This window comes from Rhinoraja longicauda, chromosome 25 (assembly GCF_053455715.1).
Source record: "Rhinoraja longicauda isolate Sanriku21f chromosome 25, sRhiLon1.1, whole genome shotgun sequence".
NCBI lineage: Eukaryota > Metazoa > Chordata > Chondrichthyes > Rajiformes > Arhynchobatidae > Rhinoraja > Rhinoraja longicauda.
The window spans coordinates 31,401,511-31,416,607 of NC_135977.1; the positions used below are offsets into that span (position 1 = coordinate 31,401,511).

The following is a 15,097-nucleotide window of genomic DNA, read 5'->3' on the forward strand; positions in this document are numbered from 1 at the left end:
TATTCCCCCTCCTGCTCCCCTCACCCCCCACCTCCCTCCCCTCGTTCGTAAGTTCAGAGAGGTCACCAAGGTTGCCTAGGTCATGGACTGTGATAAAGGTTGCCAAATTATGGAGCAGGATATAGATCAGCTACAGAAATGGGTGGGGAATGGCAGATAGAGTTAAATCCGAGCAAGTGTGAGGAGTTGCTTTTTGGGAGGCCAAATGTCAGGGGAAAATATACAATTAATGGCATGACCCTTAACAGCATTGATGTATAGAGGTATCTTGAGGTCCAAGTCCATAACTCATTGAAAGTGGCAACACAAGTAGATAGAATGGTAAAGATGGCAAATGGTATGCTTGATTTCATAGGTCGGGGCATTGAGTACAGGAGCTTTTCGGACTTTGGTCAGGCCGTGTTTGGAGTATTGTGTGCTGTTTGGGTCATCCCATTGCAGGAAGGATTACCAGAGTCTCTAAAAAGGTTCAGAGGGGGTTTAGCAGAATGATGAGTAGGAAGGAACTGCAGATGCTGGTTTAAACCAATGATTTGAGCTGTCATTCTATGTAGGGAGACTATACCAATGTGAAGTTGCCTCCACCATTGTTTTCAAAGCCAATCCCATCATTAGGACATGTTAAGAACATGGACGCAGCAGATGTCCTCTTTAGTGTGAAGGCACATTTCCAGTGCCTGCCTGCACTGTGCAATTCTGTTAATTGTATCCAAGAAATCAGAATTCAAGTCAATATAAAGAATGCAACAGCTGCACAAAATTTTGGTTAGACCACATCAGGAGCATCTTGAGCAATTCTGAATACCATACTTAAGGAAGGACGGGCGGTCCTTCCTGAGGTTTATGAGTTTACCAAATTGATGCCAGAATTATGTTCTATTTAATTGAATCGAATTGAATACTTATTGTCACATGTGACAAGTCACAGTGAAATTCTTTGGTTGCATACTCAAGGTAGTCATCCATAAAGGGCGCTTACAAAGTTACAAAATACCCCCTTTGTTCTCCACCCCCACCCCCCCCCCTCACAAAGGGTCCTCCATTGTGCATTGTCAACCCCCACCCCCCCCCCCCTCATGCCGGATCCTCCGATGTTCTGTGTTCTAATTCCAAGGGTTGGCTTACAGCCCTGAAGTTTAAGAGTGTAATGGTCAGAGTTTTCAGGATATAAAAGGACAACGGATAAGGTAGAGAGAGAGAGAGGTTATTTCTGCTGGTTGGGGTGTGTGAGATCAGAAGGTTTTGCTCATGATTAAGCATAGCACTTTCACAAATAAAGTCAGGAAGCATTAATAATGCCAGAAGTGGTAGAAATGTTGAACTCTCCTTGGCAAATATGGCAAATGTGCGTACACGGAATGAGCTGCCTGAGGAGGTAGTTCAGGCTGGTACTACAACAATATTTAAAAGACACGTGGACAGGTACATGAATGGGTCAGGTTAGGTGGGATATGGGGCAAATGCAGGCAAATGGGGCTAGTGTAGATGGGTATCTTGGTCAGCATGGACAAATTGGGCATTTGTCTGTGCTGTATGACTCTAAATGTCACTGGGTGCTGCGCCAGCTATATTTAATCTGGGACTTCAAATCAAATTATTTTAACTAAAAGTTTTAAAAGACATAGGCTATATTATAGCCCATATAATAGCAGATGTAATCTTGTTGGATGGTGAAATAAGTTTGAAGAACTATATATAGGCTTTCCTAACTACCAATGTCTCTATAAATTGTTCAGTGCCACTTTTATAGTAGCAGGCTGTTAATAAAATGGGGGAAAGTTTTTTTTTGTAGAACTCCTACACCAAGCTCTGTGCGATCCATAGCAGAGGTATATAGACTGGATCAACCTGAATCAGGATGCAGACTCACCACTTAATGATCTTACTCCTGCTTTGTTATGGCAACAGAGTTCATGGCAGACTGATCATTGACAATCCACATGGGCCTAACAGGGGAGTGGGTGGGCAGAGTATCCTGTGCCATGACATTGGAGTGCCCTGTTGGCCTTTGACATCTCATTGCGTGTAATGGACATTTTAATGTTTTTTAGATATTTCTAATTGTCAAGTGATGTATATTATATTATATTATATATGATATATTATTAATTAATCTAAATAATAACGAAAGTAAAAGAAGACATAATTTAAACCCGTTAAAACACATTAAAAAAAAAAATAATATGTTGACCACTTCCCTGCACCTACCTTTCACAATGGACTTCTCTTCCTCTTCCCATGGGCTTGCCATTTCAACCTCAACCCTCCCTGATGTAACGCTGAAGGCCCAATGTGCTGCATCTCTCTTCAGGAAGTTATTGTTTTGTCCTTTTGGCACAACAGTATGTCCTTTTGTGCAGACATTTGATCTTCAGCAAGCCTCAGACATGGGGCATAGGGCCACGTATGTGCAGATGTCTCAAACATCCCTGGGCATGAACGGCTGAAAGCCAGAGGCACCATATCCAGCTGCTAGGTATCAGTCACCATGATGCAGTCACACTATTAATCTTAAACGGCAGTTATTTAATGATAACCTAGTATTGCTTGTAGCATTTGATTGCTGATAATGAAATTGGTAAATAGAATATATATAATTATAAAGCTAAGGGTATACTTTGTGCCCTGTGTTTCACTTGGGCTTGATCGCTTTGCTTACAGTTCTGCCTTTTCTCTGTTGCAAGCTTCTCATTATTTCAAGTACAAGCAACAGTTCATTTTTCCAGGTAAGTGATCTTTAACTTCGCACCATTCCTTTTCATACCACGTCATTGTTAAATTTGCACATTTTAATAATTAGCATGCAAAAGCTGTCATAGTTTTACATTTGTAAGGTGCTTTTTCCTTTTAATAATTGATTTGGAAATGGTTAATGAATTAAACCGTGTGTTTATGATGATTTAACAGCCAAGATCCTTTGATAAATATTTGACTAGGGCACATAAATAAAATTATACTTTCTATTTGATTTTCCTAAGATTAAGGTGTCTCTTTTAGTATGTGCCATGTGCTTCATTTGAGGCCCTTCAGAGAGTTGATATACTTTATTTGATGTAGAATTTATGGTTATCTTTCTAGTTATCTACTGGTAATTTCTGTTCTATAACCCAATATCTTGTTCCTAGACGTCACACCTGAGACACAAAATCGAACTCCACAAGTTGTCCTTCATCCTGTCATCTCTGACCCCACGTAAGAGATTTAGACCAAATTTGCAGTGAAGCCTGTGAATATTAAGCATTGTTTACATTCTGCTGGAATACAGCTGGTTCTGCAAAGGAGTTTCATGTTGAAATTTAGCCATGCTGTTATTGCGTTGCATTGTACGAGAGTTATGCATTACTTCAACTGACTTTTCCCATGATAAATTTTCATTTTTTCCAGGCCACCATAATGAAGACTCCAAGTACAAACTCAATGCTTTCCATCATATGAATGTATTTAGAATAAAGCTGGTCCCAGATTAATTTTACACATTTTATATCTAAGTTTCCTGAAGTCTATCTATCTTACAGGCGACATCCCTTATCTTACGACAAGGGAAATATGATTCAGACTTGTACAAAAAATTAAACCTACAGAGCAAACGTGTTATTTTAACAGATGAACAAATGGGGTTGACTCTTAAATACCCTCTGAAATGTTCTAGTAAGCTGCTCAATTGTATCATTTCCATTGCATTTGATCAAAGAAGAAACACTACTGTACAGACAGCTTGATACTGAGCTATGCAGCGAATTTAGACATGGCAAAGTCACTCCCAGCTCAGATGACCCAACAAAAGCCTCCTTACAAACATCTAGGGACTGGTGTCCAAACTGGGAGATCTGTCCCACAGAACAGTCATGTGCCAGGTGAACATATTCAAAATCACAGTCATACTTTACAGATAACATGCTAGATTTCTCCCTCATAAGCCATCACAAGCCCTGAATTTGTCCCGTCACACTAGAACTAACAGAGAGGATTTACAGCCAGGTAGGAGTAACTACTTAATGTTGATTCCTCCAGTGTAAACAAGAGTATGAAAACTCTTCCTGATCACTGACCATTGTCATCTGTAGGAAGGAACGGCAGATGCTGGTTTACACCCGAACTAAGACACAAAATGCCAGAGTAATTCAGCGGGACAGGAGAAGGAATGGGTGACGTTTCGGGTCAAGACCCTTTTTAATTTTTAAGAGTATGAAAAAGGGTCTCGACCTGAAATATCACCCATTCCTTTTCTCCAGAGATGCTGCCTGCCCCACTCAGTTACTCCAGCATTTTGTGTCTACCCATTGTCATCTCTCAGCTGATAAATGTGTGCTTCACCTCATATTGGAAGAGAATTTCCTAGCTTTGACATGTTCACAATAACCAGGAGAAATTCAGACTTGCTAATCAAACAACCATTCTTAATCGTCAGCAACTTGATGAAAGGTGTCTTTAACAGTGTTATCAAGTGGCATTTTTCCACCCAAAAATTGCACGCACAGGCCTATCTTTGGAACCACTCAGCTCCAGAACTCATCGCAACCTTGATCCCAACATGAATCTAGGAGTTGAATTCCATCAATGAAATGAGTAGTTTCGCCTCAAATCAAGGCAACATTTGTGCGGCATCAGGGAGGCTTGGTAAAGCTGAATCATTAGGTGTTCATGAGAAACACTCCAATAGTTGGCGTCATACGTCACACAAAGGGAAATGCTGTTAATCACCGCATCCAACACCCAGAACATTCATTCCATCGATGGCACACAGTGGCTATTGGTAGTGCATGGCATCTGCAAAATGTATTGCACTTAATCAGCTAAGCCGCCCCAACAGCGCCTCCTTACCCTATTACCCAGAGTCTGGAGAAGGGTCTCAACCCGAAACATCCATTCCTTCTCTCCAGAGATGCTGGCTGTCCGACTGAGTTACCCCAGCATTTTGTGTCTATCATTCTGCCAGGATTTGTTCTCTCGTAACCATCCATCAATGTGTCAGCTTTTTGGACCATCCGTAGTGCCATATTCTGCAGCATGCATACACCCACGTTACCACCACTCACAGCACATCTAATTGAACCCGTGTCCACTGGAACCTGCTGCTCTGTCCAGATGATGAACTCACTGTGCAACAGAATTTCTAGAACATAATCATCACACAGTGTTATTAGGGCATTCACAGATACTACTATACTACACAAAAAGCTGGAGTAACTCTGGCAACATCTCTGGAGAAAAGGAATGGGTGATGTTTCGGGTTGAGACACTTCTTCAGACCCGAAAGGTCACCCATTCCTTTTCTCCAGAGATGCTGCCGTTCCCACTGAGTTACTCCAGCTTTTTGTGTCTACTGTATCTTCTATTTAAACCAGTATCTTCTGTTTAAAACACGTATTGTCTACTACTATACTACTACTTCAAAAATAAGCTAAATGGAAGCAAATTATTTCCAATATAAGGAAATATGGTTGCTTGACAGAAAATTTAGGAATTAAAATAAACAGGGAATATGCTAGAGATGGAGATCTGATCCATAACTAACTAGCATTTATATTTTGCAGATCCAATGGAATATAGTCAAAAGCAGAATGTGCCACTGGAGTATAAAAACAAAATATTTCAACAAATGTCAAAATAATTAGAGGTCTTTTCATGTTAAAAACATAGGGGTTATGTTCCCACTTACCAGAATGATTCCAGGTCATAAACAATGATAGTCATTATTAATAAGCATGTTAATCAGCAATGATAATCATAACAGTTCTGCTGGGGACAGGCACCTCACCGTTGGCACAAGTAGAGCATTACCCTGCAGTGTTTGGGGCCTGCTGCCTGCTACTTACATAATACATGCTTGTGGATGTCACTATTGTACAGCTGGTTTCCTCCTCACATCATGTACACAGAGGATCAAGCATTAAGTTCCCAAACTCTACTAAAAGCACACATGGGTGATTTTGGATGAAAACCATTTGTGTGGTCTATTAAAAGGCTGGGTCGCACAATAGAACTTCATGTCCATTTTCTTGCATCTTGTCTCCACGTTAGATGAATGAAATGCCAGTAAAGTCGGATAGCCAAACAGAGCAGTTGACAGCGAGTCTTGATTACCCGATTAATGTGTTGATTGTCACCCCGATTGTGCTTGCATGCCTCCAGAACCAGAGATCTGCACATCTTACACCAACTGTCATTAGCTGTGAGATAGTTCATTATGTTGCCAGTACTTATATTAGTAATCTAACATGAGCCACAAATCTGTTATATTTAGTATAACAGAGAAAACAACAGGCAAAGAGGAAAAGACCTGAGCTATATTCTCGAAGGTTATGACTTTTTTAACTTCTGTGATTATTTATCTGAGAATCCATTTGACCCAGTGAGCAAGGTGTCCACGATAGGTTACTTTGTCCTTTATATCCTTGTTGGATGCGTGGGATGATATGTCCGAATGGCACCCACATTATAATATATTTTTTATTATTTCTCATTTAATGACAGTGCAATTGTCTCCTACTTTCCAAGTATTTCTCAGGCTCTGTATAAAATTGCCCTATCATTTTATTTATATTTACTGTCCTCAATATAATGCCCAATGAACGTATGTTAAATAGTGTGATTGCAGCTATTGTTCAGATTTATTTTTGTGGGAGAATTGGTCAAAGGCCAGCTCCAACTTTCTCATATTCTGGAGTTCACATTGATCCATAGCTCCTGCTTTACAAAGGTTGGGACCAACAAAGTCTAACAGACAAGTATAACATATGCGCAGACACCACATTTAAATCAAAGTTTTGTATCAAAATATTTTGGAATTATCTATGAGATGAACATGAAATATCAATTAGCATTCTAATGCAATGATTTATGCACTAGGGGGTGTATATTGAAAATACAGCCTCTCAGCAGTTCCTAGCAAATTTTCATTCATTAAAATTAATGATTAAAACTTGTACCCCATTCCAAAACAGCTAATTTGCTAATCTTGTCCCTGTATAATCTCTCTCCGTTGCAAATGTTGTTGTTTAAATTGTTCTTTTAATTTGTGTGCCCTCTGTTCAAACTGTTAGAGACTGTGCTAACGCCTGTTTTCTCACCAGTGGAGGAAATCCAACACTTCGAGTGGAAGTGAATGAGCCCACTTCGGAGGTAAGTTCAAAGTAATTAAATATGTTTAACTAACTTCTTACAGCTAATACCTTCACTTATTAAATTTAATCAGCAATAGAAATTAAGAAACATAACCAATTTATTGAGAGATTTAATTTGAGAATGTGTCAATCAACCAAATAAATCTCGGAGCTCAGCCTTGACTTTCCCATCGTCTGGCATTAACTTGCTCATGTTAAAATGGTGTGCAGGAAGAATTTATCCCTGCACAGTTAAAATAGGTGGCACAGTGGCGCAGCAGTAGAGTTGCTGCCTTACAGTGCCAAAAACCTGGGTTCGATTCTGTAAGGGTGTTGTCCCACATTCCAAAGATGTGCAGGCTTGTAGGTTAATTGTCTTCTGTAAATTGTCCCTAGTGTACAGGTGATTGCTGGTCAGCATGGACTTGATGGACTGAAGGGCCAGTTTCCACGCTGTATCTCTAAACTAAACTATACTCGTAAGCATCTTATTATCCATTCCATTAAAGTTGACAAAGCTGAATATAGGCTAACCACGTATTTTGCAATCTCACCTCAGAATGATACACCATTTCAAACTCTTTGTTTTGTGTTGTGTAATCTACTTTAACTGGAATCGTCATTGATGATCAAAGTGTACAATAACAGGCTAAAGCCTTTAGCAGAAAGTTGGCCATTCCCCGCTGTGGGTCAATACCATAAAAACTTAAAAGTCATCTGATGAATTATAAAGCTATGTATATCAAATCTTCTAAAGTGTTTATTCATAATTAGCCCTGTAAACCTTGCTGCAAATTGCACATATTGGAGATAACGGCGAGAAAGGCAAGAGGCTTGACTGTATTGCTGGCTTCCTAACCCTTTGTACTTATACGGCTTGCCAATACTCGCTGTGGGAGACGTGGAAACATTGCACCTGAATGAGATATTGGAGAGCTGCCATCGCATCAGAAGCATACTTCAGCATTAGTCAACGCATTTAGAAAGAAGAGCTAAATGAAATGTTATCATGAAAGAAGTGCATCATTTCCTATCTCACTTCACAATTAAATGCAGGAAGAATTTATTCCAGGCAAATTTCTTGCTGTGCATTGACTCAAACCCAAATTTTCTATTCACTCTTCCTTTACCCATCTGCACAAAAAATCTTAATTTTCTGTTGAGATAAAAATGGTGTCAACATTCAAGATTATTTGTATATAATTTTTATGTATGGTATTTCAAGGGATGAAATTTAAAAAAAAAATTTCAACCAAGTGTTGTGAGGGCGTGGAATTAATTTTCTGTTGAGATACAAATTGTGTCAAAACACTTGGTTGAAGAAAATGATTTTCCTTTCATCCCTTGAAATACCTTACAGCTAGATCCTCAGCTGTGGTGCCTCTCAGACTTCTTAGGTCTCGACCCAAAATGTCACCCATTCCTTCCCTCCAGAGATGCTGCCTGACCTGCTGAGTTACTCCAGCATTTTGTGTCTACCTTCTTAAATAAATCCTTGTTTAACGTACCTCTTTATAATAATAATAATAATAATAATACATTTTATTTATATAGCGCTTTTCATATACTCAAAGACGCTTTACAGAGATTTTGAGAACATAGGGAAATTAATAAATAGATAAATAAGTAAATAAATAAATGAACAGAGAAAGGAGACAGTAGGTGAGGTGACCTTCAGTGGTTGAAGGCAGTACTGAACAGGTGAGACTTCAGCGATGTTTTGAATGTGGTGAGTGTGGGGGAGTCTCTAACGGTTTGGGGTAGTGAGTTCCATAGGGTGGGAGCAGCGATGGAGAAAGCCCTGTCCCCCCAGGATCTGAGTTTAGTCCGGATGTGGGGGGATAGGAGATTGGCAGCGGCAGAGCGGAGGGTGCAGGTGGGAGTGTGCCTGTGGAGGAGGTCGGTCAGGTAGGATGGGGCCAGGTTATGGAGGGCTTTGTAGGTTATGAGGAGGATTTTGTACTGGATTCTCTGGGGGATGGGGAGCCAGTGGAGTTTATAAAGGACGGGGGTGATATGGTCACGGATCGAGGTGTGTGTGAGTAGACGGGCAGCGGAGTTTTGAATGTATTGAAGTTTATTGATGATTTTTGAGGGTGCGCCATAGAGGAGGCTGTTGCAGTAGTCCAGACGGGAGGTGATGAAGGCGTGGATGAGGGTTTCTGCAGCTGTGGAGGAGAGGGATGGACAGAGACGGGCAATGTTTTTGAGGTGGAAGAAGGCTGTCTTTGTGATGTGTTTGATGTGTTTGTCGAAGGAGAGGGTTTGATCAAGGTTGATTCCAAGATTCCGGATGTGAGGTGAGGTGGATACTGGGAGACCATCAATGTTGAGGATGAAGTTTTGGGTGGATTTGGTGAGCATTTTTGGACCAATGATGATGATTTCAGATTTGTTGCAATTGAGTTTGAGGAAGTTTGATTGAAGCCAAGATTTTATTTCTGTAATGCAGTTTGTCAGTGTAGAGTGTGTGGTGGAGGAGATTGACTTGGTGGAGATGAGGAGCTGGATATCATCGGCGAAGCAGTGGAAGTTGAGACCATGACGGCGGATTAATTGACCAAGGGGGAACAGGTAGAGGATGAAGAGGAGGGGGCTAAGGACTGAGCCTTGGGGGACACCTTGGGGGAGGGGAGCGGTGGGGGATTTACAGTTGTTAATGGAGATGAACTGGTGTCTGTCAGAGAGGTAAGATTTAAACCAGGATAGGGCTGTGCCGGTGATGTTAAGGGAGGTTTCAAGTCGGGTGAGGAGAATGGAGTGATTTATGGTGTCAAAGGCGGCGCTGAGGTCAAGTAGGATGAGGATGTTGAGGTTGCCAGCGTCGGAGGAGAGGAGAATGTCGTTTGTGATTTTGAGGAGCGCAGTTTCAGTACAGTGGTTTGAGCGGAATCCAGATTGGAAAGTTTCATACAGGTTATTGGTAGAGAGGTGGTATTTTAGTGGAGTCAGTTATAATGGAGTCAGTTATAGGAGACTGCTGCCCACACCACCCCTGGCTCGCAACGCATCCCCTGCCACTTACAGCGCCGGCCACTCGTACCGTCCCCTGCTGCTTGCAGCACCACACCCAGCTCGCACTGCCTGCCTGGCCAGAACTAGTGATCGATTGTCGGTGTAGACTCTGTGGACTGAAGAGTCAGTTTCAATGTTTTATCTTAAAAAAAATTTAAAGCAATATCATCATCCAACTCGTTATGGTGAAGATACTTCATTCATATAACACAAAGATGCAAGGAAACAGGGAAAAAAACAAGGTCAAGGGGCTAATTGGCCTGCTCCTGTTCAGATTTACTTGTCTGTGGCAGATCAATAACAGTTACTGCTGATTGAGGCTAAAACTGCCCGTTTATTGTGGCCGGTCCCCTAACAACTGGACCTACCATGGAGGAACTGTGCATGTCCTTCCATATTTTTGTGCAGCCAGAAAAAGTGAACGCTTCTTGGGAGTCAGTTCTAGGCCTGCCCCAAGATTCAGTTAAATCTGGAGTGCAGGAGGATAGTAACAGTAGCAGGCTATTTACATCATGTATTCAAGAGAGAGTGATGTATTCAAGAGAGAGTTACAGTAGATATAGCTCTTCGGGCTAATGGAATCAAAGGGATATGGGTAGAAAGCAGGAACAGGGTACTGATTTTGGATGATCAGCCATGATCATATTGAATGGTGGTGCTGGCTCGAAGGGCCGAATGTACCTATTTTCTATGTTTCTATGTTTCTAGTCATGTACTAATGATAAAACATTGTACCTCATAAAAATCCTGAATATAAACCTTTTGGGTTTCTCATTCTCCTGCACCTATTTTCTATGTTTCTATGTTTTTATGTTTCATTGAGCCTCTTTGTTATATACAGTATTAAAACGTAAAAGCTAATTTCAATTTGAAATGAGAAACTAGCTGTCAATGTTAGACCAGGTTAAAAACCTTAAAAATGCAGTTGGGAAATGCTTAATTTTGATGTTAATCATGAATATTGAAATATTGTGTAACGCAGTATATTCAAACTTTTTCATGGTTATGTTAGATGTTTTCCCTAGAATCTAAGCATGCAATGAAATTCATTGGTTTATTAAAAATCATTTTGTTTTCTCAGAATGAAGATGCACATGATGCTTCTAAGTCAGATGGTTCAGAAGATGATTTTGAGGAAATGAATCTATCATTATTGTCTGCACGAAACTTTCCACGGAAAGCAAGTCAGACCAGCATTTTCCTCCAGGAATGGGATATCCCATTTGAGCAGCTAGAAATTGGAGAACTCATAGGCAAAGGACGCTTTGGCAAAGTCTACCATGGTCGTTGGCATGGAGAGGTAGCAATCCGTTTGATTGATATTGAAAGAGACAATGAGGACCATCTAAAACTTTTCAAAAGGAAAGTGATGGCATATAGACAAACCCGACATGAGAACGTGGTACTGTTTATGGGAGCCTGTATGAGTCCTCCTCATTTAGCTATTATCACCAGGTAAGTGTCAGTTTAATGTCATTTAGTTCTGCGTTAGATTAAAATGTACAAAAGTCCTGCTCTTAAAGATATTGTATTGCTGTAACAAAATAAGATGACAAATTTTGGAGGTGCAATACATTCAACTTTATCATTTGCAACATAAGGTATAATAAACATGGCATGGATTACTATGTGATATGAATCTACATTATGTTATTGTCTCCAATTTCCTTGAGACATATCAGACTGGTGTACAGGGATGGGTATCTGTTATCAATCCTGGCAAGAATGGATTCTCAATGTTAAGCTTGACATTTAGTAAGGTTGAAGAACCTGCAATAAATGTCCCCTTTTTATTTCTTTTTGCCCCATTCAATTATAATAGGAATTAAGATTAGATCATACTTTATGTAAATGATCTGGCTAAATATTTTTACAGATACTATTAACCTGGAAATAGTTGTGGTCAAGTTATTCATTTAACAAAAGCAAGAATTTCATTCTGGCAATCAGATCTGCATTGAAATGGACCAGACATTGCTTCTTGAATATTTACTGAGTGATAGGTGTTTCATGTGGTTAATAGTTGGATCTGTAAGAATTGGTGGGAGTTAAGGTTATATGTCAATGCAATGGTGAGCACTGTGATAGAAGCAACATTGCAGCAATCGCATTGTCAAATGGAGTGAAATCTAAAGGTAGGTGATCCACTTGAACTTCTCAATATCATCATTCAAACATAAAGCAAAATCGAAGTGAACCTTCCAGCAGCATTCAAACAATATGTGGAATATTTGTAGTACTGGGGGAAGCAGCTGGTATTAGTTTATTATTATTAAGTGCACAATGACAAACTTTGTTTTGCATGCAATCCAGTCAAATCACGCCATGAGTACAATCGAGCCACACACAAGTTCAATGGGTAGAGCAAAGAGAAAGGTAACCAGAGTGCAGAATATAGCGTTACAGCTCCAGAGAAAGTGCAGATAGAAAAAGTACAAGGGCCACATGGGGCAGGTTGGGAGCTACACCCTTAACATACGAGATGCCCAATCAGTAGTCTGACAGTAGCGATGAAGAAGCTCTTTCCGATTCTAGTATTTGTGGGGTCTAAGTGGTCTTTCATGATGTTGGCTGCTTTCCCACAGCTTTATGAAGTGTAAATGGAGTCAGGTGGGGGATGTGGGCAGGGGAGTGGGACTTTATACTCAACTCTCTGCAATTACATGGGATTGGAGATTGTCTCCAGATTCCTTTATTTAACTGAGGAGCAAATACGGAGTATAGGCACAAACACGCAGAATTGATGTTGGGCTCAATGCAGTGCAAGTAATAATGCAGTACTGTCCATTCATCACTCGTAAGTGTTTGTGTTTTGCAGTAATGTTTGTGAATTGAGTTGATCCTAATTTAGGCTGGGGGTCTTCTGGCACCTTGCTGTTCTAAATCTTGCCAGATATTATTTTTGTTCATTACTGGTTGCCAATTTGCTCAGGTGGCTCTGAATTGTGCAAAATGAATAATTGAGAGACACGTGCAGGAGTAAGATGACAAGTGAGTCATTTGCCACAAAATTAGATATAGTGGATGCTCAGAAATATCATGCATGCAACAAAGTCTGGTTAATCTAATGAGAATACTCATTCCAGGATAATATTTTCATTTTTCTGATTTTGATCATTACAAATATTTCTAGGCGAATGCTCATAACAGCAGTCTGTTAACCATTGCTTTAGTCGTGGGGTAGCCACCATAAACCTCAGTCTCTGCTCAGGCATCAGTCTCCACTGAAAGCGTGTTGCACATTTCCTTTGTCATGGAGGTACTCTGGGGAACCCTGGCAAATCTGGGGATTTAGTGTGTTTGGTTACGCGTAGGCCAGTAGCTGCAGGCTGTGGTTGGGAAAGCAAACAAGAGGAATGACTGTTTAAGAAGGTCGGGAAGAAAGATTAGGATGGGACAGAGGCTGGGATCTACATGTAATATTATTGAATGAGGCCAATGGTGTAAGTGATGGGGAGATCAGAGCTTCAATCAGGGGCCTGTAACTCAAGCTGCTGTGGATGAGATTTGGGGCTTTAAGAGCAATATCAAGGAGTTGGGAGAGAGACAGTGTGTTTACAAGTGTGCTTAATGCAGGAAGACATCTCAAACAAACTGATAAATAATTGCACAACTGAACCAAAAAAATGATCCTGCACACTGTGCACTCATCAAGTACAGTGTCAACCAGATGGGCCAGATTGCAGCTGGAAGAACAGTTGTTTAAGGGTGATTCACGCTGGGAAATGACTCCTCACATTTCCAGAGGGATGCAAAATGACCCAGAAATGATCATTATCACATCCTCGGATAAAGTCAATGTTCAATCACAAAGAGCTATTTTTAAAAAATGACCCAGTACAGTTCCCATTCCCACACATCTTTCAGTGTACATTGCACATAAAAGCCATTCAGTACATGTTTGATTGCTGCACTGGTCATTTCCAGAATAATTGGTGAGTATTGATTGGTGACCAAGATACACTTCCGGGTGTGAACACAATGAGCATTTGTCATTGGACAAGCAGTCTGTTTTCTGCACTGTTGGCAGGATTAGAGCTTCCTGCACTTACTGTTATTGTTAATTCAACACTGTATTGTTAATTCAACAAAATACTTAGAAGTATTAGGATGGCACAATGATTCAGCTGGTAGATCTGCTGCCTCACAGTTCCAGAGACCTAGGTTCGATCCTGACCTCAGTTGCTGTCTGTGTGGAGTTTGCACATTCTTGCTGTGACCGTGCAGGTTTCCTCTGGATGCTCTGCTTTCTGGGTTTGTACATTAATTGGCCTCTGTAAATTGCTTCCAGTGTGCAGGAAAGTAGGGTAACATAGAACTAATGAGAACAGGTGGTTGACGGTTGGCATACACTCAGTGGGCCGAAGGGCCTGTTTCCAAACTGTATCTTTCAATCAACTTAATCAAAAATAAATCTAGTTTCTGCAAAAGAGATGGCATTTAAAGGATTTGCACGATCACAATGACAATGCAAATACAGTACCCACCAGTCTTTAATGGCTAGCGTAGCTTATTGCAGCTCTCTTCACTGATCACAACCGTTTTTTAAAAAATCTATTATAACAGCTTGCAGCAATCACTGGACCAATGATTAAGCAGCACCAGGCAGAAGCTTGCACACAGCAAAGGAGTTGATTGAATATTTTGTTTTTAAGAGGTTATTAGAGGCACATCAGAATGCAAAGTCCCCCTACCGCATATCTATTCCTCACTGCCATGGCAGCCATTCTTGTGTCTGTAAACAGCATAGTTCTTTAAATGCTCATGCCCCAGCAAATCAGTGCAGTAATGAAACAGGAGTTACAAGATGTGACCAGGAAACAGGGTATAACTCAAAGCACCTTTTTCCCCAATCTTAGTTTTTTCCCAGGAAATCCGAGGGCAGGCACAGTGGTAGAGTCGCTGTCTTACAGCGCCAGCGACCCGGGTTCGTTCCTGACTACGGGTGCTGTCTGTATGGACATTCTCCCTGTGACGCC

The 15,097-nt window shown here is 40.7% G+C and overlaps 1 protein-coding gene across 1 annotated transcript in view; it reads left to right on the forward strand.

The window, feature by feature from the left end:
* The window catches only part of ksr2 (kinase suppressor of ras 2), a 365,578-nt gene that overhangs the window by 267,844 nt on the left and 82,637 nt on the right, over positions 1–15,097 (forward strand). The window contains exons 12-15 of the mRNA XM_078421757.1: positions 2,685–2,726; positions 3,126–3,192; positions 7,074–7,122; positions 11,200–11,573. Of these exons, the coding sequence (XP_078277883.1) occupies positions 2,685–2,726; positions 3,126–3,192; positions 7,074–7,122; positions 11,200–11,573 (532 nt within the window). The remainder of the gene's footprint in view (positions 1–2,684; positions 2,727–3,125; positions 3,193–7,073; positions 7,123–11,199; positions 11,574–15,097) is intronic.